Source organism: Apodemus sylvaticus, chromosome 21 (genome assembly GCF_947179515.1).
Source record: "Apodemus sylvaticus chromosome 21, mApoSyl1.1, whole genome shotgun sequence".
NCBI lineage: Eukaryota > Metazoa > Chordata > Mammalia > Rodentia > Muridae > Apodemus > Apodemus sylvaticus.
Window position 1 is genome coordinate 46,830,064 of NC_067492.1, and position 25,305 is coordinate 46,855,368.

The 25,305-nt window shown below is 52.5% G+C and overlaps 2 protein-coding genes across 2 annotated transcripts; one reads left to right on the forward strand and one right to left on the reverse strand.

Annotated features, from left to right (window-relative positions):
- Positions 1 to 521: 521 nt before the first annotated feature.
- On the reverse strand, positions 522 to 3,900 carry Palm3 (paralemmin 3). The gene is made up of 4 exons (XM_052166531.1): positions 3,758 to 3,900; positions 3,576 to 3,660; positions 2,601 to 2,646; positions 522 to 2,468 (listed from the first exon to the last, which is right to left on the reverse strand). The coding sequence occupies exons 1-4, from the start codon at positions 3,871 to 3,873 to the stop codon at positions 775 to 777; spliced, it is 1,941 nt and encodes a 646-aa protein (XP_052022491.1). The 5' UTR covers positions 3,874 to 3,900; the 3' UTR covers positions 522 to 774.
- Positions 3,901 to 18,889: 14,989 nt separating this feature from the next.
- Misp3 (MISP family member 3) lies at positions 18,890 to 20,864 on the forward strand. The gene is made up of 3 exons (XM_052166593.1): positions 18,890 to 19,917; positions 20,277 to 20,350; positions 20,572 to 20,864. The coding sequence occupies exons 1-3, from the start codon at positions 19,362 to 19,364 to the stop codon at positions 20,584 to 20,586; spliced, it is 645 nt and encodes a 214-aa protein (XP_052022553.1). The 5' UTR covers positions 18,890 to 19,361; the 3' UTR covers positions 20,587 to 20,864.
- The last annotated feature ends 4,441 nt before the right edge of the window (positions 20,865 to 25,305 follow it).

The window sequence follows — 25,305 nt, forward strand, 5'->3', positions numbered from 1 at the left end:
TGTCTTTGGCATCTGTTCGTTACTGCAGAAGAGTTAATGCACTCACAGCCACAACCCCATCGTTGACGTTTCCTTATTGTGTCAGACGCTTGAGAGGTAGCCAAGGCTGGCCCAGACCTTGTGACACTCCTGCTGCAGCCTCCCTAGTGCTGGATCACAGGTGTGCGCCATCTCATCCAGTCAGAACCTTTGATTCTACCAAGATCGCCTTCTGAGCAGGCTATGAGGTGGTGCTTCAAAAGACACGTTTAAGGACCTGAAGCAGTTAAGAGCCCACGTTTTTTTGCAGTAGACCAAAGTTTGGTTCCCTGCCCTCGCAGAGGACCCAGGTTCAGTTTCCAGCACCCACGGGGCAGCTCAGAATCACCTGTAACCCCAGGTCCAGGGAATCCAATGCCCTCTTCTGGCTTCTGTGAGCCCTGCAGGCACATGGTTACTTAGGTACCAACAAAACACACATGCACATGAAATAAAAATAAATAAATAAAAGACAAATAAATAATAAATAACTCTTTTTTTCCTTAAAGCAAGAGTGCCTTAACATTTAATTTTCAAGTATAAAGGTTTCATTGCAGAAGGGGGTCAGGGCCACAGGCAGTGGGCAGGGAATCTAAAAGCCCAGGTTTGAGTACGCACAGGGGCCTGCTGGCTCCTGGACGCCACTGCCAGTCCTGTGGTGCCCTGTCTATGCCTGGGCCCTTCTGCTGGATGCCAGGCAGCGAGGTAGCTGTGAGAGGAGGAGGAGGAGGAGGGTGCTGGGTGGCAGGCGGCGGCTCACATGACCACACAACACTGGCACGTCTTTTGCTTGGGGCCACTGGCTTCTCTGGCCTCTGCCAGCTCAAGCTGCTGGGCAGGCGCGTAGGTAGGTGCAGGGTGGTCATCGCGGTTGGTGCTGGACACTTCCTGATGGAGCAGAGGCTGCCTTTCCACAGGCTGCTCCGGGGCTGGGGTCTCAGCTAGGAGCGGGGTGGCATCCCCCGGGGGGCCCTCACTCTGAGTACAGGGCGGAGGCTCGCTGGCTGCCTCTCCTACTTGCGTCTCTGGGTCTTGTGGTCCTGGCTCCTCTGGTCTGGGCTCCTCCTGGGCACAAACAGTGGCTCCTGGCGGGCTGGCATCCTCAGCCTGACACTCGGCTCCCCCGTCAGATGTGCCTTGCTCTTCTGGCCTTACAGCATCCTTGGCGCCTGAGGGCTTGTCCACCTCGGAGAACGGCTCGCCGTCACTTGCCTCCCTGTCCAATGGCTTCTTACTTCCTCCAGTTTCTTCATCCAATGAGCCCTCACCTCCTGTCTCCTCATCCAATAGTTTCTCAGCTGTTTTCGACTCTCTGTCCAAGGAGCCCTCAGCATCTTTCTCCTGGTCCGATGGCATCTCACTTCCTTTTCTCTCTGCCTCCACTGAGTCGTCTGGCTTTTCTTCTGCCACCAAAGGCTTCTCAGTGGTACCAGTCTCCTCCTCACCTCCCTTTTCTACTTCCAACGGCTCTTCATCTTTCTTCGCTTTCACCTCCCACTTTTCCTCCTCGGTTTCTGTCTCTGTTGGAAAGGGGCCTTCACCGGCCTTTCTCTCTGCCCTCTCTACCTCGCTTTCTTCTCTTCCCTGGGTCATGTCTGGCAGCACAGCTGGCCCGTCCTCCCTCTCTCCCCCGAGCTTTTCGGTCCTTCCATTCTCTTCTATGCCCTCCACCTGCACCACTTCTCTCGTCTCCACCTCCCAGGATGCTTCAGCTCCTCCGGGCTGGGCTCCCATCGAAGCCTCAGGCCCCCCTGCAGACCCCGCCCCCGGGGCTGCTTCCAACCCCTCCATCAAGATCTCCTCCCAGTCTTCGCTGAGGGCCACTCTTTCCACCCAAATGAAGGACCCCTCCTCTACTCCAGGACCTCCCTGACCAACACCCTCAAGACTATCTCTGGAAGTACCTCCCCCTTTTCTGCAAGTTTCAGCCTCAAATTGCTCCTGGAGTCTCGGGGAACTGGTGTGAGTGGCCTCTGCACCCCTGCCTAATTCCCCTGTGACATCAAGGTCCCTGCCTCCCAGACCCTCCCAGACCACTTCCACCACATCCCTGCCCTCCTTCACCCAAGTGGGGAGCTCAGGGCTGCTACTGCTGCTCTGCCTGGTCCCAATGGCCTCCAGAACCACTTCTTCCACTTTAGCCTCCAGCTCCACACCTGTGGGGCCTGTGACACTGTTCTCGGTGGCTCGAAGCCCAGCCCAAACCACCTCCACCGCACCATCTCCTTTGGCCTTTGCGACACTCGACACCCCTAGCCTCAGCTGCTCTGGGAGGGGGCTGAGCCCAGAACAGGGGCCATTGGCTTCTGAAGATGTCTCTATAGCCTCAGGGGATGGCCTCAAGGCTGGTGGAACCCCAATGGACTCCTCCCTGGGATCAGAAGGAGACTCTGGGGACATGCCCACTGGAGCATCTGGTAGGGAAGTTCGCTTGTCCACATCTGTGGGGCCTGGGGGGGATCAAGAGAAGACAAGACAGGGAGGTCAGGATGATGGGGCAACAGGACCCTTATCCCAGATCCTTTTGAGTCACATGATCTGGTGGTGACTGTACCCCAGGCCTCGGGGACTCCAGTGTTTACCTGTAGGACCTGTCTCCATAGCAGGCTGAGAGAGAGGACGGGGACCCTGCAAGGAGAATAGAGACAAGGTCAAGTTGGTGCCAGGTTTTACCTCCCAGGTATGCTTGTGCCCCACCTGCTTAAGCAATCTACCATGTTAATGTTCGCATGGTCAGCGTCTGAGGTGACTATAAAGGATTTGGGGGAAGGATGGAAGTCTTGAGACAGAGCCCAAGGCCTGGGCCATACTGGGCCAGCGCCATCTTGCTGCTGAGCCACATCAACCTGTAAAGACCTGATCTACAGACTCGAAGTTCCAATGGGAAGAGGTAAATAATAAACACAACGACAAATAAATACACCGCGTTTGCAACTAGGAAGGGGAGAGACCAGAGCAGCGAAAGGGAAGAAGAGAGGTCTGGGGTGACAAGGGTTCCCCTAGAGACTGGGCTGGGCGTGGCTTCCGGAGGCGTGCGGCGTGGGGTGTGCCCTGTCCAGAGTGCTGAGCTGAAGACCATTGTTCGCGGCTACTTACTGCCTGGGTGAGCTAGACGCTCCAGGGAATAATAGAAAAGAGACAATGTGACCAGCGTGGATGAAGGAAAGATGTGAAGAAAGACGGTGGAGCAGACGCACACACCTGCATGCACACAAACTCCCTTTGTGATCAAGGCTTGGTGGTAGAAACCTGTAATCCTACCACCGGAAAAGCTGGAGCAGGAAGATCAAGGATTTCAAGGTCGTGGGCTTTGAGCCTGGGCTAATAGTTTTCCTTTATAATCTCACTGGCCCTTCCAAAGGCGCTTCTGAGTTTGTATTCTATGTTAGGGATGAACAAACAAGACAACCAACTCGCATAGAACACAGAGCAAGGTAACAGTGCGTGGGTGTCCTCCATACTGAGGCAGAAGCTGCGATTTGAGAGAGCACCGCTGTCCTGTTCTAGCCCTGCTGACCACAGCCCCCTCCTCTCCACCTCTTCCAGCCTCTGCTCACCTCTCTGCGCCAGGCGGGCCTGCCAGCAGGTCTGTGTTGGGCACCTGTGGACGCACTTTGCAACAGCTGTAGCTGAGACTGGAGTCTGAGGGAGAGAGAAGCCGGTCTGGACCAAACCTGCTCCATTTCTTAGGGCCGCCACCGGCTGGGGCATGGCTCAAAATTAGGGATTCCCGACTCACGAAAACAAGCTGTCTTCCAGGTTGCGAATTCGAGCCTGGGCCTGTCCCTCGGGCGACTGTGGGTCCTTGGAGGCGGGGTCCTCCGGCCGCTCTGGCCCTCCAGCTGCTCCATCCATGAGCCAGCGTTCTCGGAGAGATTTCCTCTGAGTATGGGATGAGAGTCCGGGACCGGCCATAGGAAGCCTAGCTCCCCACCCACTGCTTGCAACCACCCAGAGGGTGCATCCATCAGGATGGGAGACATGTCCCTATCTCGTCCCCCAACGCCATACCAGCATACAGCCTTCCCAAGCGGAGACATACAACCATTATCCTTCCAGCCTGCCCAGTGGACTGGCTCTGTCAGGCCTGGAAAGATCTCTCAATGCGCCCCTCTCCACGCCAACGTTGGCCTAAGGTTCATCTCATCACCACCAAACTGGGATGGAAAAGTTCTCCACCATCCCTCCCCCCACCCCAATACTCTTCCAGAGTGGGACAGCTGTCTCCATGGCTACCTTTCGCCCGCCTCCTCTGATCTCCCCCTTCCCAAATTGGGCAGAGGTTCCTATTGTCTCTCAGCCGGACTCACACAGACACCCCACTTCACTGCCCGGGCTGGAGTGGAGCCCCTAACCTTGAGCCGCTCCACGCGGAGTTTCTCCTCCTCCAGCTCGCGACGCGCGGCGCCGATCTCCTCCTGCAGTCGCCGCTTCTCCTGCGCACACACGACCCAGAGCTGCGGGCCAGCCCAGTGCCGCCCTCCGCCCGCCTCCTCGGGGCTCCCGGGACTCCCGGGGCGTCCTCCCTCGGGCGGGGGCCGCAGAGCGCTGACTCAGCAGCGAAAGGGGCGGGGCGGGGCAGGACCAGTCGGCCGCGCCCTGATGCTGCGGAAGCCAGCCCCACGCCCAATGGTGGTCCGCAGATGGGGGTGTGGGGGCGGGGCCTAGAGATGGGGACCAGGGTTTTGTACTTCTCAGTGGGAAGGAGAATGGTCAGGCGAGGTGCACACGCTTAGCAACCCCAAGACTCAGTAAGGAGGATCTCCAAGAGTTTCAGGCCAGCTTGGCCTACAAAGGGAGTAGCAGATTAGAGGCTGCTTTGGGCTACAGAAACCCCGACAAAAAAAAGTTCTTTAAAAAAAGGGTGGGAGGAGGGGTATAGAGATGTGTGGGTCTAGATAAAGAGAAGATGCTAGCGAGTTGGAGTCCAAAATCGGGTGCAGAGGTAGACATCCAGAGAGATTCAGGCATATATAGAGGTAAAGCAGAGATAGGGTACAAAGATCAGGGTGCAGGTCGTGTTGAAAGACATGAAAGGTGGTAGTGCACGCCTTTAATCCCAGCACTTGGGAGGCAGAGGCAGGTGGATTTCTGAGTTCGAGGCCAGCCGGGTCTACAGAGTGAGTTCCAGGACAGCCAGGGCTATACAGAGAAACCCTGTCTCGAAAAAAAACAAAAACAAAAACAAAAACAAAAACAAACAAACAAAAAAAAAGACATGACCTTCCAAGGTGATTGTGCAAAGTACCCAAGAGCGCTGCTTAAAGTTGAGGTGCAGAGGAGGAGGGTCCAGAAAAAATTGGGAATGGGAAAGTGGAGAAGTCAGAAAGGTGGGCTACAAAAGAGAGGATGAGAAAAGGGATGTGTACAACAGGTGATCTGGGACGTAGGGAGCAGGGGGCAATCCAGAGTTGAGGTGCAGAAGTGGGCTACAGAAAGTTGGGGTGCTAAGTGGTGACACCTGACATGGAGAGCCAAAAGAGGGGGTGCAGAGGGTGGAGGTCAGAGAGACGGAGCACAAAGGGGAAATAAGAGGAGCAGGTGCCGAGCGGTGGAGTCGGGGATCAGGGGTGAGGGTTCTGAGGTGTGGGGTGTAGAGATACAGGATGCAGAGCATGTTCGGAGAATAGACGTGCACAGCGGTGGTCAGAAATATGGAGTGCGAAGATGGAGGAGCTGGGAGCTGAGGCCCAGAAGTAGGCTAGTGAGGAACGGTGTGCAACAGGGCTGCAGAGAAATGGGGGGTGGGGGGGGGCAGAGGGAAGAGGCGCCCAGGCAGACAAGAGCAATGGAGGAGAGAGGGGACCAGAAGGACAGAGTCACAGGGGGTCCCTAAGGGGGGCTCCAAGGGTGGGGTACAAGAGACAGAGAGAGAGCTGAGACGTCGGGAGCTTGGGTTGCACTGGAAGAGGTTTTTCTGGGTGTGCCAAATGTCGCCTTCTGTTCAGCCAGCGACAGAGAGCGATGCGGGAGCTGCCTGAGGGGTGCTCCGGACCAGACGGAACTGAAGACGCAGCTCAGTTCTTCACAGAGCCATAGTCGCTTCCTACGGGGTAAACATTCCCTCCCCAGATGGGGCAGGCCACAAAGAGGCCTTGAAGAACCTCTGGGGATTCTCAGGGCTCTGGGAGTGTAACACTTACAGCGATGACCTCCAGCCGCTGCCGATAGAGGGCGCTCTCCGCCATGACCCTGGGAGGAGAGCACACCGGCTGAAAAAGCGTTTCCTCGGGACCCCATCCCTCAGCAGGCAGGCTCCTAAGTGTCTCTTTTCTAACTCAAAACACTGGGCCGCCAAGAGAGAACCCAGTGCTTTACCTCAGTTTCCCCCCTCTCCATCAGGGAAGAACCTAGAGTCTGGAGAGAGAAAAGGAGAGTCCATGATGCTAAAGCTCTGTCTTACATCTTTCTTAGCCCCGGTCTGTGAAATGGACAGGGATAGCTTGACCCCAGTTGTGTGAGAGAACAGTTTGAGTGATCTCATTACAGACGGTTGTGAGCCACCATGTGGTTGCTGGAACTGAACTCAGGACCTCTGGAAGAGCAGTCAGTGCTCTTAACCGTTGAACCATCTCTCCAGCCCACAATAAGTATTTCTACAGATTCCTACAAACATTCACAAATCCTGCCAGGTTCCAAACATGGTGTATGGGTAGTCCATATTCTCTCTGAACCTTATCTTCTACTCTGTATCCCTGAAGGAATGTGGAGGAGAGGAGTAACCATTAAGCCATTACCATGGTAACTCCAGGGCTGTCTCTTTTTTACTCACCTACCCGCTTCCTGCTGGGGACAAAGGTCAGTGGGCCACTCTGCCTAGTTGTGGACTTAGAGCTTCAAGATGGGTGATTTGAGGTTTAAGGTTTAACCTGATATTTCTCCACCATTGTCCTAACTGAATTCTGTCAGCATCCCTGCTTCCCAGCTTCCGGGGTGGGGGTGGGGAGGTACGGGGGACTCTGGATCTTCAGCTAGGGGACAGGTATTGTCAAAATAACATGATCACTGACCACTGAGCAACAGTTGCAGGGCTGTGCTAACCCCACATCTGCCAGTGGTCACAAAGGGATATCTACCTGCCTGTCATCCTCCACGCCAGATGTGGTGGGCACAGAGATCTTTAAGTGTTTATTAATTTAAATCCTAACCCGGGGCAGAGAATCCCAGTAACATTGTCTAAGTTCCAGCTGTCTCCTTTCAGATCCTCCCGACACACCCTGAAGGCATAACAGTGCTATTTATAGTGCTTTAAGTGCCCAGCAAGGCTTCCGCCGCCGCCGGGCCACAAGCCACCTCTGCGCAGGCCCCACCCCTCACCGTTTGCTGGCTACGGTCCACTCTTGCCTCTGACATTCCAGCTAAGAACAGACCTGGCCAAAGTAGCCGCAAGGCACGTGCCGGTCAGGCTTTGGCATGTCCTATCTGTAGAAACATTTTATCTTCCTCGTGATCCTGGAAGGCAAACAGTGCTAACGTTCCTGTTTACCAAAGGGGAAACTGAGGTTCTGAGGAGTAGCAAAAAGCTTTGTCAAAGGGACTGGGGAGAAGGCTCGGTGAGCAGATGCCCAGAACAAGCTGAAGCCAGCTCTGTGATCCCAGCTCTGCAGCAGCAGGGGTAGCTCGGGCCTGCAGCAGTAAGCAGGGGCCTGTCTCAAACAAGGGGAGAGTCGAAAACCACACAGGGTTGTCCTCTGTCCACACACACACACACACATACACTCACACAGACACTTACACACACACAGACACTCACACACACACACACACACTACTCTCACACATCCACACACTTGAACACCACACACACACTTATACCTTCACACCTTTGCAAACACTCTTATGCACACACACACACACACTCACACATATACTCTCACACATCTACACACTTGAACACCACACACACACTTATACCTTCACACCTTTGCAAACACTCTTATGCACACACACACACATACTCTCACACATCCACACACTTGAACACCACACATACACTTATACCCTCATACCTTTGCAAACACTCTTATGCACACACACACACACACACACACACACACACACGTACCCACACACTCTCATATCTCTCATATGCACACACACACTCACAGAGGACATACACACATGCACCCACACACTCTCATACACACATATACACAGAACATACACATGCACCCACACACTCACAGAAGACACACACACATGCAACCACACACTCTCATAAGAACACATTCAGAGGACACACACACACATACCCACACACTCACAGAAAATACACACATGTACCCACACACTCATATACACATCCACAGAACACACACACACATGCACCCACACACATTCACACTCACAGTAATCACTCTTCGACACATGCACTCACACACTGCACACACTCACACAAATGCATTCATGCACACACAGCATGAGATTGTCTGAAGTCAGGAGGGTAAATGAAGCCTTCTCCCTCGGTACTGGCCACACACACACTGTGCAGAGCTCAGGGGTTCTAGAAACCTTTTGTATACCCACAGGAGCCAGACCCTCCTAGAGGAGGGGATTGCAACTGAGGCAAGGGCTGAAGGTCTCCTGACAGAGGTCCCTAGGGAAGTCTAGACTCTTGTTCATCACTGTCCCTGGGGGAGGGCTGAAGTCCCCCTCAGCTGTCCCACTCCTAAGATGCTATCTCCCTAACTCTTCCTTGGGGGGGGGCGGGATCAGGTTCCTGTTGCTAAGCAACCAGGTTTGTACTTGGTGAATAATGCAATGGAGGGCACAGAGGAGTAAAGGACAGAATTGGGGTCCCTACTGGAGGGAAGCCCTCTTTCTAGATGTTTCTATAATCACTTGGAGCCCCTGTAGCCATCCCGCTCCCTACTAAGGGTGCAACTAGCCCCATGCTAGGCAAGAGCTGAGGAGTGAACCAAACAGCTCTCGCTTTGAAAAAGCCTCAGCTAAGGTGAAGTCCCCACACCTGCACCCATGTCTGTCTCTTAACTCCAAGGTCGGTCGCGCCTCAGCCCTCAGCCGTCACCCCGGGCTGCTACTGAAGAAGCAGAGGGGCGTCCATTGCCTCATGACTGGCAAGGTGGGGCGCGCCTTTCTTCTTGGAATCTCTAGCATTTTCTTGCTGCATTCTTGAGGGGATTGGTGACTAAATTTGGATGCACACTCTTGGATCCTGACACTCTTTGTCCCTAACTCTGCAGTAGGCCTAGCTGTCTGGGGATTTGGCCCCAGGTTTGGCCACCACCTTCCCCTTGCGCTCCCCTCGGCTCCTTAGGAGAGGCCAGTTGGGGCTCCTAGGCCAGGCCGGAGCCCCCCACCCCAGCCTTTCCACTCTGCCCTCCCGCCCCCACCCCAGACACTTACGTGGGTGTGGCCGGGGACAACACCGGGATCTGCAGAGCCATCACTGCCCAGTAGTGAGCCAAAGGCTCCAGGCTGGGCCCTGGTTAATGGGAGGGGGCTGCGGGGCGGAGCGGGAGAGCAGGTCCGGCTGGTTTGGGCGGGAGGCGCGGCCCGGTTGGGGCTGGGGCAGTGCTGGGGAGCGCTATCAACTTCTCAGGATGAATTATTTACCAGCCTCCGGCCTCCACGCTGCACTCGGCTGCCTCCCTGTTCACACGCACGCAGCCACGCCGATGCTCCGGCAGGTGGGGGAGAGCAGCCAAGCACTGACCCGCGGCCGCGGGGAACACGCGCCTGCTCTGGGCACTCACACAGGAAAGTTTTAGTAAAAGCCCAAAGTCATTGGGTCTCCCTTCCAGGACCTTTGAGCATGCGAGCAGGCGGCAGGGAGAGCTCTCTGACCCGGCTTCTGGAGACCGTGGCAACCAAGAAGCCCAGGATGTGGGTCACTGTGGACAATTTGCCTCAGGTCTCAAGGCTTCAGTTTGCCCTGCTGTGAAATGGGAGAATAACTTCAATTGCCCTGCAGGTCAGAAGACCCTGCTGTGTTATTTAATGTTTAAGGATGGGGATAGAAATAAGAAACGAGGTGGCGCAGCACTTGGGAGGCAGAGACAGGCGAATTTCTGAGTTCGAGGCCAGCCTGGTCTACAGAGTGAGGACGGCCAGGGCTACACAGAGAAACCCTGTCTCAAAAAACCAAAACAAACAAACAAACACCGATAGGGAGATGGCCTCCCATTCACTACTAAGGATGTCTTTCCTTTGAACTCGGAGTGCTGCCATTACAGATCTCTACAACCAGAGCAGGTTTGACCTTCCTCTTGAAAGAGATCAGCCCTTGTCTGTCTCCGCTAGGCGCTTCAGAGGACCCTGCTCTGAGCAAGGACCCCTTCGCCACAAGACAAAATGGTAAACTTACCATTTCTAGGCCTCTCCTCTCCTGACTGCTTCAGGGATCCACGGGCTGCTTTTGGCTTGTAAAGTTGAGCGTCTCTCCTGCGAGCACAGGGCGGGACTGCGGCTGCCGGCAAGGGCCTATGTTCCGTACTCTAGTACAGACTCTTAAGAATCTAACGGTTTGATTGACCCTGAACCAGGGAGGTGACCTGCTTCCAGGGGGCTCAGGCTGGAGAATGAGTTAAAAAACCAACCTAGGGAACTTGGTAAGAAATTGTCTAAAATTAAGGGGTGGGGTGGGGGTGGGGCATTCGCCATGTGGTTTAGTGATAGAGAGCTTACTTGGCCTACATAAGGCCCTAGGTTCAATCCCCAGAACAGGGGGGACAATTGAATTTAAGTTTCTAGATTATTATGAAAACATACCTATGAGGAGAGGACATTTATGTGTGCATATATGAATACGTATTTGTGTGTGTGCTGGAGTTGAACCTGGTAGGCAGTCCTCAGCCACACCCCAGCCCTTGATTAATGTCTCTACCCATGTGTCCTAGTCCTGTGCACACGGAGGAATTGTTGGTATCAGTCACCACCATATCTGCTGAGACGGGGCCTCTCATTGAACCACACGGTCACCCACTTGGCTAGCTCTCTGGCCAATAAGGCTCAGGGACACACCTGTCTTCACAGTGCTGGCATTAGAGATACGAACTCCCACGGGCTTTTCCACGTGGGACACACCTGTCTCTGTCTTCACAGTGCTGGGGTTAGAGACATGAACTCCCGCAGGCTTTTCCACGTGGGTGCTGCCTGCAGATCCAAACCCAGGTTCTCAGGCTGGTACAGCAGGGACTTTGGACTGAGGCATCTTTCCAGTGGCTTTGAATAATTTTTTAACAGCATTTTCCATTGGGGTAGTTAGCACATGCAAGTGACAGCCAGCCCTGCTCCTATCTAGATCAAGAAAATCTCCAAGGAAGCCTGGGCCTCACGACAGTCACCCTGGGGCAGCTGCCACCCTTGGAGAACACCCTCCTGTAAGCTGTGTGTGTGTGTGGTTTGCCTGTTCTCTCCCTCCCTCTCTCTCTCTCTCTCTCCCCTCTCTCTCTCTCTCTCTCTCTCTCTCTCTCTGTCTCTCTGTCTCTCTGTCTCACACACACACACACATACACACAGAGGCACACATACACATGTGCAGGGGGTGGGGAATTGATACAATGTAGCCATGAGCATTAGACCTCTCTCACTCAGCATGTTTTCTTTTTTTCCATTTATTTATTTATTTATTGCCTGGGGGTGGGGCAAGGTCTCACATAGCCCCAAATGGTCTCAAAGTCACTATGTAGTGAAGGAGGAGTTTTAGGGTCTGACCTCCCGACTCCTTCTCCTGAGCACTGGGCTTGTGAGACTGTCCTGTCCATGGCCACCATCCTGTCCTCAGCTTGGCCATATTATGACAACAATCAGTGCTTTTGTTTCTCTTTATGGGTAAATAATATTCTACTGTGCGGGTTGGTCTACTTTTTTTATTTGCTTTTTAATTAATTAATTAATTGCTCTGTTGACTGGCTTACCTGGATGTAAATGAGGCTGGTCTTGAACTCACGAGACCCACCAAACTCTATGTCCTGAGTACCAGCATTAAAGATATACACAGCATACATAGAAATAATTTTGTTTTCATGGGCCAGGAGCTAGTCTGGGCAGGGTGGGGGTGTATGTAGAGATGGAAAGAGAGGCAGGAGCAGAACTGTGAACCTTGATTATGACACGGGGAGAGACAAGTAACAGTGAGGGGGTTTGGGGAAACGGCACCACGGCTGGCTTGTTCTTGTGGTGCTGGGGAGAGAACTCAGAGCTTTTCGACATGTGCTCTGCCACTGAGGTAGGTCCTTAGTGCATCCCTGGGGGAGTCTTGGCAGGAGCTCTGCTACTGAGCCAAAGCCCTGAGGTTGGGTTAATGAGCAGGATTAGGATAGGACGGTAGAAGAATTTCTATGGCATGTTAAGTGACCAGCAGCAGTTGTCTGGAAAATGGCATTCCCACTGAGATCTGAGCAGCAGGAAGCAGCCACAGGAGTTTGTAGAAGCTGAGAGAAGCCACGCAGAGGCACCGTGGTCCAAGGTGGTGGCAGTGTTGGGAGAAGCAGGAAGCTGGGATGGATTGTGGTCAAAACATGACCCCTGAGAAGTGTGCAGGGCCCTGTGGCCCAGGGTCTGGAATTTGGATTTTTATTTCAACTTTGATGGACACCTTCAGGGTGACGGTGTTAGATGGGGCCAACCTGGAAAGAAGCATCTGTAATGAGAACTTGCTTCGAGGCGGAGCCCGTGGGCTTCAGCGATGGTCCAGAAGGAGGCTGGGGAAGGGCGTCAAATCCTCTGGCTTTGGTCCGGCATTAGCAGTGCAGTCCAGGTTGAGCTGGAACTCTCAATCCTCCTGCCTCAGCCTTCTAAGTTGAAGTGACAAATGTGTAAGAGTCACAAGACACCTGCCTTGACTCTTAAGTCACTTTTTAAAAAATCTGAGTGTGTGCGGGACAGTGGTGGCACACACCTTTAATCCCAGCACTAGGGAGGCAGAGGCAGGTGGATTTCTGAGTTCGAGGCCAGCCTGGTCTACAGAGTGAGTTCCAGGACAACCAGGGCTACACAGAGAAACCCTGTGTTGAAAAAAACCAAAATAAATAAATAAATAAATAGATAAATAAATAAATAAATATCTGAATGTGTGTGTGTGTGTGTGTGTATGTGTGTGTGTGTGAGAGAGAGAGAGAGAGAGAGAGAGAGAGAGAGTTTCCACACACATTCATGTGTCTGAGCGCCATGGTGTACCTGCCAAGGTACACAAACGATCTCCTTTGTGGGTCTGTGACTGTTCTCTTGTTTGCGACAGGACGACTTTGTGTCAGCCTCCCCTGCTGCATGCTCCAGACTCACTGGACTCAAGCCCCTCCCGTCCCATCCAGGCAATGCTGATGTTTTGGACGTGCATTGCCACGACCAGCCTCTATGTGGGTGGCGTACAGGACTGTCCTCTCAGCCAGACTTCGACACCCCCAAGTGTCCATCTGGGGCAGATGGGCTCGATGGCCGTGGGTTCTGCTCAGACTGCATGTGTCCCCGGGGCTCTGGGAGGAGCTGGAGAAGGATGAAGGGAGAGGACGCCATCTCCTCGGCCACTGGGAGGCCTGCACCACTTGCTGCTCTGTAAGTCTTATGAGCCAACTCATCAGCTCCCTAGCATGAGTTTTGGTAGAATCACACTTTGGTTTGTCCTGGGACAAAGAAGGAAGGGGTTGGTGATGTTTATATCTCCCCCAAGGTAAGGAATTTCAGTAACAGTGAGTGTGACGGTTTGACTGAGAATGGCCCCCATGGGGCTCACATATTTGAATATTTGGTCCCTAGTTGGTAGAACTGCTTGGGAAGGATTAGGAGGTGTGGCCTTGTTGGAGGAGGTGTGGCCTTGTTGGAGGAAGTGTGGCCTTGTTGGAGGGGTGTGGCCTTGTTGGAGGAGGTGTGGCCTTGTTGGAGGAGGTGTGGCCTTGTTGGAGGAGGTGTGTCACTGTGGCTGGGCTGTGTGAGGCTTCAAATGCCCATAGTATTCCCAGTATGGAATTCTCTCTCTCTCTCTCTCTCTCTCTCTCTCTCTCTCTCTCTCTCTCTCTCTCTCTCTCTCTCTGCTTCTGGTTGTGTTTCAAGATGTGAGCTCTCAGCTTGTTCCCTGGTGCTGCACCTGCCTGTCTGCCACCACAGTCCCTGCCATGGTGGTCATGGACATGAACCCTCTGGAACTGACGCCCCACAAGAATTCTTTCTTTTATAAGTTGCTTTGCTCATGCTTTCCTCGGTGGTAGAAAAGTAATCAAGAGAGTTTTGGAGATCTGAACTCAGGACATCCTGCTTACAAAAGAAATACTTTACCCACTCAGGTACTTTCCAGCATAGCTCTCAGTGGATTAGAGGATCTGGTTTTTGGGGGTTTGTTTGGGTTTGTTTGTTTGTTTGTTTGTTTGGTTTGGTTATGGTATGGTGTTTCTAAGACCAGAGTTACTCTGTGTGGCCCTGGCTATTCTGGAACTCACTCTGTAGACCAGGCCTCAAACTCAGAGATCTTCCACCTGCCTTTGCCACCTAAGTGCTGAGATTAAAGGTGTTCACCACCACCACCTGCCATTTTATCTGGATTTTGAGGCAGAGTCAGTTCTCCTGAAACTTACTGTTCCAGGCTGGCCTCAAGCTTCCAGAGATCTGCCTGACTCTATGAGCTGGAATTAAAGGTATTTACCAGTGCATCCTGCTTAGAGTTTGGTTTTTGTTTGTTGTTTGTTTGTTTTTTGAGACATGGTACCATTATGTAGCTCTAGCTGTCCTGGAACTCACTATGTAGACCAGGCTGGCCTCAAACTCACAGATCTGTCTGCCTCTGCCTCCTAAGTGCTAGGATTAAAGGCAACTGAGTTTCTTTAGTTTTTTTAAACATTGTATTAAGATTAGGGATGGTGGGCAGTGGTGGTGCACGCCACTAATCCAAGCACTTGGGAGGCAGAGGCAGGTGGATTTCTGAGTTCGAGGCCAGTCTGGTCTACAGAGTGAGTTCCAGGACAGCCAAGGCTACACAGAGAAACCCTGTCTGGACACCCCCCCCCCCCAAAAAAAAAGATTAGAGATGGTCACCTGAGAGATGAAACATTCTGTTCTTCAAGGAAGCTCCTAAAGCTCACGAAGTAAACAACTTAAAGGCTTCAGGAACCTCCTGAAATTGAACACATGCACTGGGCCCCTCCCTCCCCAGGAATATAGCATCTGCAGACCGTAAAGTGACGGTCTGATCTGCGGGCTGTATTGTCACTCCAGGTTCCTGGTTTTTATGAGCTGTCATCATTGATGTGTTAGACTCTTCGGTAATGCATCTGTCTTCTTTGAGTCAGAGTCATTTCTGTTCCCATCACTAACTCCTCACCCATATTCCTGGAAGTAACCCCAATAAAACGTACTGGTCTCACCCCACTGGGCCTCAGTGGTCTCTTGGCCTGTCATCAGTTCTGTATCTGGGGTGAGTAATACTTGTTCATGTCTCCCCAGGAATAGTGAGTGTCACACCACAAAACCAAACAACAGCTGGGTATGGTGGCGTAGACCTTCAATCCCAGCACTCTGAAGAGTTCTGCTGATCTTCGTGAGTTCAAGGCCAGCCTTTGAGTACCAGGCTAATAAGGGCTACACAGTGAGGTCCTGTCTCAAAACAAAGGTGACATCTGCTGAGGTGGCTTAGTGGTTAAGAGTGCCGCAAAGAACCAGCGGTCGCTCCTCTGCACACATGTCGGGCAACACACGACCACCTGTAACTCCAGCTCCAGGGAATCTGTTGCCCTCTTCCGACTTCAACAGGCACCTGTATATAAGTGCAATACACACAAATAAAAATAAAACAAATTTTAAAAATGAAATCGTTTTTAAGAAGATTCTGGTTTGGTGCCAGTACCCATTCAAGATGGCCCCTGACTGTGACCTGGGCTCCAAAAGACCCAAAGGCATCCGCGCTCATCTCAATAAATCCATGTGCACACGCGTACTCACAAAAATCTCCAAAACTAAAACTGAATAGAAAGAGCAACCCCGGAGCTAAATGAAGGAGCCCCGGCCTTCACACACGACAGCGTCCTTCCTGGTGTAGCGTCCCTAGAGACCGTTTGGTGTGTAGTGGGAGGTGGCCAGCGGGACTGAGAGAGAATCACAGGGCAATGCCTTGTTTGCCTCTCTCCCACCTGACGACCTCAGTAGAAGCCATCACGGATGGAACCAGAAGCCAGGAGGGAAATGACAGGGACAGAGAGCCGGAGAGGGGTGAAGTGATAAAGTACCCGGTGCCTCACAGACACAAAGTGTTTGGGGTTTTTGTTTGTTTTGGGGGGGGGGGGTGTTGAGACAGGGTTTCTCTGTGTAGCCCTGGCTGTCCTGGAACTCACTCTGTGGCCCAGGCTGGCCTCGAACTCAGAGATCTGCCTGCCTCTGCCTCCCAAGTGCTGGGATTACAGGTGTGCGCCACCACCGCCCAGCTACAAATTGTTTGGCCTCTAACTTACCATGGAGTCAAGGGTAAGCTTCTGACTCTCCTGTCTACACCATCTATCCCAAGTGTTGGCATTACAGTGCCGCCATAGCAGGGCTGGGATGGCCCCCTGGGCTGTGTGCATGCTCCACACGCGCTCTACTGAGCCACGCCCCCAGTTGTTCGAGTGACATGCGTGCATGTGTGTGTGTGTGTGTAAGTGTATATGTGTACATGCATGTGTGTAAATGTGTGTACATGCATGTGTGTATGTATGTAAGTGAATGTGTATATGAATGTGTGTACATGCATACACATGTGTATATATTATATATGTAAGTGTATGTATGTGTACATGCATGTGTGTGTGACTGTATGCATGTAAGTGTATGTGTGTCCCTGACTAGGTAAATGTCAGTCTTTTTTTTTAAAATTACTTTCCACCTCTACTGTTTGTTAAAGATTTATTTATTTTTATATGTAAGTACACTGTAGCTGTCTTCAGACACACCAGAAGAGGGAGTCAGACCTCATTACAGATGGTTGTGAGCTGCTAGGATTTGAACTCAGGACCTTCGGAAGAGCAGTCAGTGTTCTTAACTGCTGAGCCATCTCTCCAGCCCTGCTTTTTTGGTTTTCAAAGATGGGGGTTTTCAGGGCTGGAGAGATGGCTCAGTGATTAAGAGCACCGTCTGCTCTTCCAGAGGTCCTGAGTTCAATTCCCAGCAACCACACGGTGGCTCACAACCATCTGTAATGGGGTACAATGCACTCTTCTGGTATGTCTGAAGAGAGCAATAGTGTACTCACACATTCAATAAATAACTCTTTAAAAAAAAAAGATGGGGTTTTTCTATGTATCCCTGGCTGTCCTGGAACTCACTCTGTAGACCAGGCTGGGCTCGAACTCAGGGGTCCATCGGCTTCTGCCTCCCAAGTGCTGAGATTAAAAGTGTGCACCACCACCTGGCTTCCACCTTGGGTTCTGAGACTTTGCTGAACCTGGAGCTCCTCTCCTAGGCCAGCCTAGGTGCCAATGGGCTCTGTGACCCCGTCTTTCCCAGGTCCTATATATGGGCACTTTACAAACCAAGCCGTCAGCCCAGACCTTAAACTGACTATTGTTTAAAGACTTATTTTTATTTTATGTGTATCAGCTGTGTGCCTGCACATGTATCTGTGTACCATGTTGGGAGTTGGGGCAGTGCCTGGGTTTGGGAGGAGGTCAGGTCCCATAAGGCTGGAGTTACAGCTAGTCTGAGCCATCTGCAACATCAGCCAGTGCTCGTAGCTGATGAGCTACCTTTCCAACCCAAGGGGAGGCACCGTTTGATGCTGGTGGTAAGAGAAGGACAGACCGAAAAGTTGGGATTGTGTAGCCCTCTATTTCCATGTATTTGTTTGGTGAAGCAAGACCCGGAAACGTAGCCCTAGGTGTCCTGGAACCCACTATGGAGAACAGGTGCTGGCCTGCAATCCTGGAGACACCTCTGCCTCTGTGTCCCCGAGTGCTGGAATTAAGGAGTATGCCACCACCCCTTTAACCCCATTTACTCTTTCCATTTTCTTTAGGGAATTGTCTTTCTCCCAGGTTACTACAGAAGGACACGGGGTGTGCCGGTGTTTGTGAAGGCTAGTTTCCACAAGGGAGAGTGGAAAATGTCTCTCGAGTGGCTAGCCTCACTCTAGATCGTCGACCTGTCTGTCCTGGAAGACAGATCAGGCACCAGACAAAGGTCGCTGCTGCCTCCAGCTAACCGGTGGCTCCTCTGCCCCAGCTGGGGCCTCCTCAGGAATGCTCGGCTGAGGCCCGGAAGTCCTGCCGTGTCTGTGCGATCAAACCTTGCTCATTCTAGCAGGACATTTGGCTGCCAACACCTTGCCGGCTTTTCTGGAAGGTGGGGGAAGCTGCTCCAGGGTTTTGAGTGGTAGCAAGGCTGTTGCAAACTCGGCAGAGCTGAGCAGCCCCGGGGCAGCAATAGCACGCAGTGCGGCGGCCCCTGGCGCCCCCTCGGGCTGGACTCGAGCTGTGTCAGTGCCTCAGCGATCCGTGTACAGAGAAGGCCCGGAGACCACGGGGGGGGGGGGGGTGCAGGAGGGGGAGGCTGTCGCTGGCGGCGGGCTGGCATCTGCTGACCTAGACTAGTGAGGTCAACGAAAGACGACCTGGGAAACTCTCTGTAAGGAGGCCGTGGTTCGGCGATCAGCGCGGCGCTCCGCTAGAGGTCAGGTCTCTGGAAAGTGATGAGAAAACAAACAAGATCCCCAAATGCCAGCGTGGTACCAGAGGCAAAGGGCGACACATACCCTCCGGGTAGAGAGTTCAGGGAAGCCCTTTCGGAAGAGGCCGCGTGCTCAGGTGGCGGGAACCCGGTGTGCAGCAGAGGCGCCCAGGCCCATAGGGCGGGTCCAGGGCCACTCGAATCCAGCTGGCAGGTGCCGGGGGCGGTGCCCAGCCCTGCCCCCAGGGGACGTTCCTGGAGGCCAGAGGCGGGTCAAAGAAGAGTGCTGGCGACGCCTTAGAACCTCGGGCGGTGGCTGCAACCCCAGGTACTGAGCAGGGCACCGTGTCCTACAGATCTGGGCATCTCAATCCGGCTCTGAGAACTGAAATTTTCAAAGTGCGCCGAACTCCGAACATCCATGTCCTCGGTGTCCGAGAGTGGAGTCCTGGGGTCGCCTGAAGCTTAAGGCTACGTCTTCCGGGAGCAGCAGAGCCAGGCCACCGAGGGCTGCAGGGGGAGGCAGTGAGGTCCTGGAAACCTCTGGAGAGGACGACTTGGAGACTCAGGAGCCAGAGAGCCAGGTGCGGCAGGTGCCAGTTGAGCGGGTCATCGAGCGCCCGGGCGGTCCACGGCTGGGCCGCCTGGCACTCGGGTAACGGAGGTACAGGGCAGTTGTGCCCCTGTCTCGGCTCAGAGGCCTCCAGGTGTGTTTTCCACCGAGACCCGCGGCATCCAAAGCCGCGCCCGCGGAATTGCTGATGGAGACGCCCATCCAGCGCGAAATCCGCCGCAGCTGCGAGCGGGAGGAGAGCCTGCGCCGGAGCCGGGGTCTGAGTCCCGGTCGCGCAGGAGAGGAACTCGTCGAGCTGCGCCTGCGGCCGGTGCTCAGCCGGCCCGGCTCCGGGACCCCGCTGCCGCGCGCCCTGGAGCGCGCTCGGGCAGGCGCGAAGATGCAACGGGACATCGAACGCGAGGCTCACAGGCAGGCGGCGCTGGCGAGCCCCGCGGTTCCGGAGCCCAGCGCCCGGCGGCGGCCGCAGCCGCAGCCGCAGCCGCTGGACCAACTCAAGCGCTTCTTTGAGGCTGCGGCAGAGGACGGCGCGGGCTTGCAGCGGCAGCCGGAAGCCGGAGGCCGGCTGCACCCCGCCGTTCAGGACGGCTGTCCGGTGCTGGGCCAGTTGCCGCCGCTCGTCACCCCGTCGCTGTTGGAGCAGGAGGTGCGCCGGGTGCGCGAGCGCGAGCGGGAGCTGCAGTTGCAGCGGCGCAGCATCTACGGGGCCGCCGAGGTCGAGGAGCCAGCGCCGAGCCTCACCCGTAAGCGGTCCCCCTGGGCCCTAGAGCCCCAGCTGTCCCCACCTCCAGTGCTCCTTCATCTGTAGGCTTGCAGACCCTTAACTATTCTTCTGGGGTTTCACCTTCTGTTCTTCACTCCCACACCCGGAGTGAGGAGCCCCAGATCCTCAGACCTTGTCTTGGAACCTTGACTTCTGGCGTTCTCGGGTCCTCTGTAGTACTCGGGTTCCTATCTACGTTGAGTTTGCCTCACTCCAGTTCCTGGGTCCCCAGAACTGGGTGGAGGCCTCCACGGGGAGGAGGGTGCACACCTGTATGTATTTAAGGGGTGCGGCCGTCCTCCGGCTGGCAACCGCGGCTGAGCGTTCCTTCCCCCACAGCGAGCAGGGGAGACGGAAAGTTGGCGGTGATCTGGCCCCCGCGGAGTCGGGCCTCAGAGAACGGCCTGGAGAAGGTGGGAGATTCCCTTTCCGAAGCTTGTCGCCCTCCCGCCCCTCCCTGCAGCGCCTGGGCACTGGGGTGGGGTGGGGGGAAAGGTGCATCCTGGTCCCCTGGAGCGCCACGGTGACCAAGCTCAAAAGTCCCAGCCGCAATCCAGAGAGTGAAGAGGAGATGGGGGCCTGGAGGCCAAGCTTCTCCCTGAGGATGTTCTTTCTCTTCCCCTTCACCTTGTAGGAGCGCAGACCCTGAGGTCTGTGAAGGTTGGGACCTGCGGCTAGAAGTAACAAACCCTCTGGAGAACCAGGGTACGGTTACCCTCCAGATCAGCAGAGGCCTAGAGAAGGAAGGGCCAGCTTTCTTTAATAGCAACTTGAAATCCAGCCCATCCTTGATACTGACTATGCAATTAACAGCCTTTCTCCATGAAATTGCTTAGTCTTTCCCTGGAAAATAGACCACCACCTGCAAAACCTGTTGAGTGAAACTTAAAATAAAGTCCTCCTCCCCTTTCCTGGGCTTTAGTGCAAGCTGTTTTCTACTGGGTTCTCTTTAGTCTGGGTAGGGCGCAGGCCGACGGGTGAAGAACGCTTGGGAAAGCCACCAGCAGATTGCACAGGAATGTTGGAATTCAAAGTGTGCTCTGGTCTCCTTGTTCTGGACTGACTGCTGACCCAGGTCTGGAGGCCTGGGCCTTACTGCCCCCTGGTGGTGAGAGCGCAAAATGTTGCTCAGCCGCCCACGGACTCGACTGGTATCCAGATGTCAGTTTTTATAGGCGCCAAAAGCATTCTGTGCTCAGGGCGCTCCTAGACCGCTAGACCGAGGTGCTATGAAGTTGTATCCTCTGCCCTAGGGATATAAATAATAGTGTGAAAACCCTAGGGGTGGGATGGAGGGATGGTTTAGGGTAAAGAGTGTTTTCTATTCTTTCAAATGACCACAAATGACTGGAGTTCAATTCCCGGCATCTACATGGGAGGCTCACAACTGCTTATAAGTCCATCTCCAGGAAAATCTGAACATACATGGCATCCATTCTCACAAAATGCACACATATACACATGAACTAAAAAGATAATTTAAAAGACAGAAATACCTATGGTGGCGTTGAAGGTTCAAGGAAGTGTTTTTATTTTTATTTTTATTTTTTTTTTTTGGATTTGGTTTTTTTGAGACAGGGTTTCTCTGTATAGCCCTAGCTGTCGTGGAATTCACTCTGTAGACCAGGCTGGCCTGGAACTCAGAAATCCACCTGCCTCTGCCTCCCAGAGTGCTGGGATTACAGGCATGCACCACCACCGCATGGCTCCTCGTTTCTTTTAAAAACATGGTTTCCTATATCTCATATTGACCTGAAATTCTCTTTGTGGTAGAAGGTGACCTAGAAAGTTTTAAAAGATTGGATTCATGCTGTGTGTGTGTGTGTGTGTGTGTGTGGTGTATATGTGTGTGTGTATATGTGTGTGTGTGTGTGTATGTATGTGCTTGAGCAGAGCCTGCAGAGGTGAGAAGAGGGTCAGATTCCTTGGAACTAAAGTTCCATGTGAGTGCTGAGAACTGAACCATGGTCCTCCGAAAGTCCTCCTAACTGCTGTGCAGCCTCTCTTTACTTTTAATTCTATGTTTGTGTTTGTTCCGGTATGTACACTAGAGTGCAGATGTACAGATGCCCTCAGTCCAGAGAGTGTTAGATCCACCCAGAGCTGGAGCTACAGACAGCTGGGAGCTGCCAGATGTGGGTACTGGGAACTGAACCCAGGTCCTCTGCAATGACAACTAGTGCTCCCAACCATGGAACCATCTCTCCAGCCCCATGAAACTGTTACTAAAAGAGACACTGAAGAGGACTGAAGAATTGACTCAGTAGTTAAGTGTTTACTGTGCGAGGTAGCACATGCTACCTAATCCTAGCACTAAGGAGGCAGAGAAACAGGCAGATCTCTGAGTTCAAGGCCAGCTTGGTCTACAGAGCAAGTTCCAGCACAGCTAGGGCTACACAGAGAAACTTGTCTTGGAAAAAAAAATGCTGCCCATTAAGATCCAGTTTTAGTTTCCAGCACGTAACTTTGGGTGGCACATGCCACCTAGAACTCTGGCTCCTGGAGATCAGACACCTTCTTCTAGACTTTTCTGGTACCACTCTGGAATACACAGGTGAATATCTAATACCCAGACTGTCCTGGAACCAGCCTGACCTTGAACTCAGATAACCTCCTGCCTCTGCCTCCTGAGTGCTAGGATTTTTTATTTTTGTTTTGTTTTTTTTCAAGACAGGGTTTCTTTGTGTAACCCTGATTGTTCTGGAATTTGCTCTACAGGTAGACCAGGCTGGCTTCAAGGTCTGCCTGCCTCTGCTTCCTGAGTGCTGAGACTAAAGGCATGTACCACCATGGCCTGGCCACATACAGAATTTGAAAAAAAAAAAAAAACTTTAATTAAACAAAAAATGTAAACCTTTCCCTGGCAAATGCAAGGCTCTGTGTTTGAGCCAAAACATAACTGCCATCTTTTACTAGTTAGCAAGCTCTTTCCCCTTCTAATGTCTTTTGAAACAGAGACTCAACTGGGTTGCCCTGGCTGGCTGTGTGGGTCAGGGTAGCTTTGAACCTGAGAGTTCCTGCTTTTGCCTCCTGTGTGTTGGAACTGCAGACCAGGCCATCATACCAGGTTTAGAAAAAAAGCTAAAAATTATTCAAGTGGGACTGGGTATGGCCACACATTTGCCTTTAAACTCAGCACTTAGGAGGTATAGACAGACAGATTTTTGTAAGTTCAAGGCCAGCCTGGTCTACATAGTGAGACCCTGTTTAGGAAAAAAAAGTGGCAATGGCCAGTCACAGGCACAACCCTGCTTCATGTCTGCTAAACACTCTAAATTGTCTGGGAAACTGGGTCTGTGTAATTCACAGAATGCCAGGACAATTCTACAGCTTCTTAGAAGTGACAAGGATCAGAAAAAGTGAGACTCCAAAACATTTTAGATTTGTTGTATAGGGATAGGAATATAGCTCATTGGTAAACAGGAAAGCCAGGCCAGGGTTTAATCTCGAGCTACACCTAAACAGTGGTGGATACCTGTACCTGAAGAGGTAGGGGCAGTAGGATCAGAAGTTCAAGGTCAGCCTCAGCTACATAGAGAACTAGAGGCCAGCTTGAGGGCTGAGGAGATGTGTCAGTGGGTAGAGCGCCTGTCACACCAGTCCGAAGGCCAGAATCCAGATTCCTAGGAACCACGTGAAAAGCTGTGGTATATGCACATCCCTGCAGGCTCTGGTTGGAAATGGGAATCATGGGAAGTATGTGGGCAGCTAGTCTGCAGACACAGCACAAGGCACTACTTTACAACAATGTGGAAAACCAGAGTGGACACTGTTCTCTCCCAAACTCCATGGGTATGCAACATACACGCTGACATACAAAGAACTAGATACTAGCATTATGGTCCTATCAAATCTCACTATGTTAACATGAATGTTTTGCCTGCGTGTCTGTCTGTGTACCAGGTGCGTGTCTGGTTCGTGGGCAGGGTATCAGATGATATAGAAGTGGAATTATAGATGGTTGTTAACCACAACGTGGGTGCTGGGAACTGAACCCTGATCTTCTGGGAGAGCAACACTGTTCTTAACTGCTGAGCCATATATATATGTCTAGTCCTCCTTCCCTCTTTGATTAGAATTAATCTGATCCAAGCTGTGGATAAAACAATAACTAAACAATACAGCAATGCTTAGCAGAAGTCTCTCTAAGAGCAAGGGTTTGGCTTGTAACCCTGAATTAGCTCATTTTTCATATCTGTTTTTAAAGGCCTACAATAGTATGTACCAGGTGGTATCGACTGAATTACTGAAGCAGAAGGCATGGTGGTACACTCTGGAGTCCCAGGCTGGAAGTTAAGGCTAGCCTTGGCTATATACTAGGACTCCAGGGGGATTAAAAAGAAAGGTATCCAGGCAGTAGCACCACAACTTTAAATCCTGGGAAGAGGCAGGTGGATCTTTGAATTTGAGACCAGCTTGGTCTCTGTAACAAGTTCCAGCATAATGAGAAACCCTGTCTTAGAAAAAATGAACAAATAAAGGAAAGAGAAAACTTGTTGGAGGGATGGTTAATAAGAGCACTGGCTGCTCTCCAAGAGGACCCTAGTTCAGTTTCCTGCACCCGCATGGATGCTGAGAACCATCTGTAATTCTAGACCCAGGGTATCTGTGATGCCCTCTCTGGCCTCCTGAGCAAGCAGAGAAATAAAAAGATATAATTATAAGTGTATATATATATATATACTTAAAAGAGATACAGCCTCTATACACAGCCAGCCCCAGCTGTCCTGGAACTCACTATGTAGACCAGGCTGGTCTCCACTTACAGAGGCCCACCTGCCTCGGTTTCCCTGAGTGCTATGATAAAAGGTGTATGCTACCATGCCCAGTTTATAAAAATTAGTATCATGCACGCGTGCGCGTGCACACACACACACACACACACACACACACACACACACACAGGGCATAGTTCTGAGTCTCTGTTTCTAGGTCTCACATTCTGACTCTGAATGTGAAATCCAAATATCGACTGTAGAGATTGTGGAAACTCAGAGTGACACAGGGGAGAAGGAAGGCCCCCATTCCTAGCCAGGGCCAATTTTGCTCAGAAGGCCCAGGTTCGAGTCTAGACTTGGCTTTTCCAGAAGCAGGAGGGCTCGCTCATTCCTCTCAGCTAGTATCCTTCACCAGCCCAAGATTGATGTGGGGCTGAAAGAGCCCGCTGGGACTCTCTAGACACTCTTCAAGAGACAATTACCATCTTGGCTCGGACACCCTAAAAGCTGGAAGGTAAAGTCTGATTCCACTCTGAAAACTGATATCCTGCAGTTTCCTAGGGTACATCGGGAAATGTAGTTGTGGTTTTTTTTTTTTTTTTTTTTTAAAGAACGGAATAGAAATCACTTCCGGGTTAAAAAATTAAAAA

Excerpts from the sequence above, each read along its gene's own strand:
- Palm3 (XM_052166531.1), bottom strand. The coding sequence starts at position 3,873 with ATGGATGGAGCAGCTGGAGGGCCAGAGCGGCCGGAGGACCCCGCCTCC. Across the intron at positions 2,647-3,575 it reads GGCCCGCCTGGCGCAGAGAG|GGTCCCCGTCCTCTCTCTCA; the intron begins GTGAGCAGAGGC and ends TTCTCCTTGCAG. Across the intron at positions 2,469-2,600 it reads TATGGAGACAGGTCCTACAG|GCCCCACAGATGTGGACAAG; the intron begins GTAAACACTGGA and ends GATCCCCCCCAG.
- Misp3 (XM_052166593.1), top strand. The coding sequence starts at position 19,362 with ATGGAGACGCCCATCCAGCGCGAAATCCGCCGCAGCTGCGAGCGGGAG. Across the intron at positions 19,918-20,276 it reads GCCAGCGCCGAGCCTCACCC|CGAGCAGGGGAGACGGAAAG; the intron begins GTAAGCGGTCCC and ends CTTCCCCCACAG.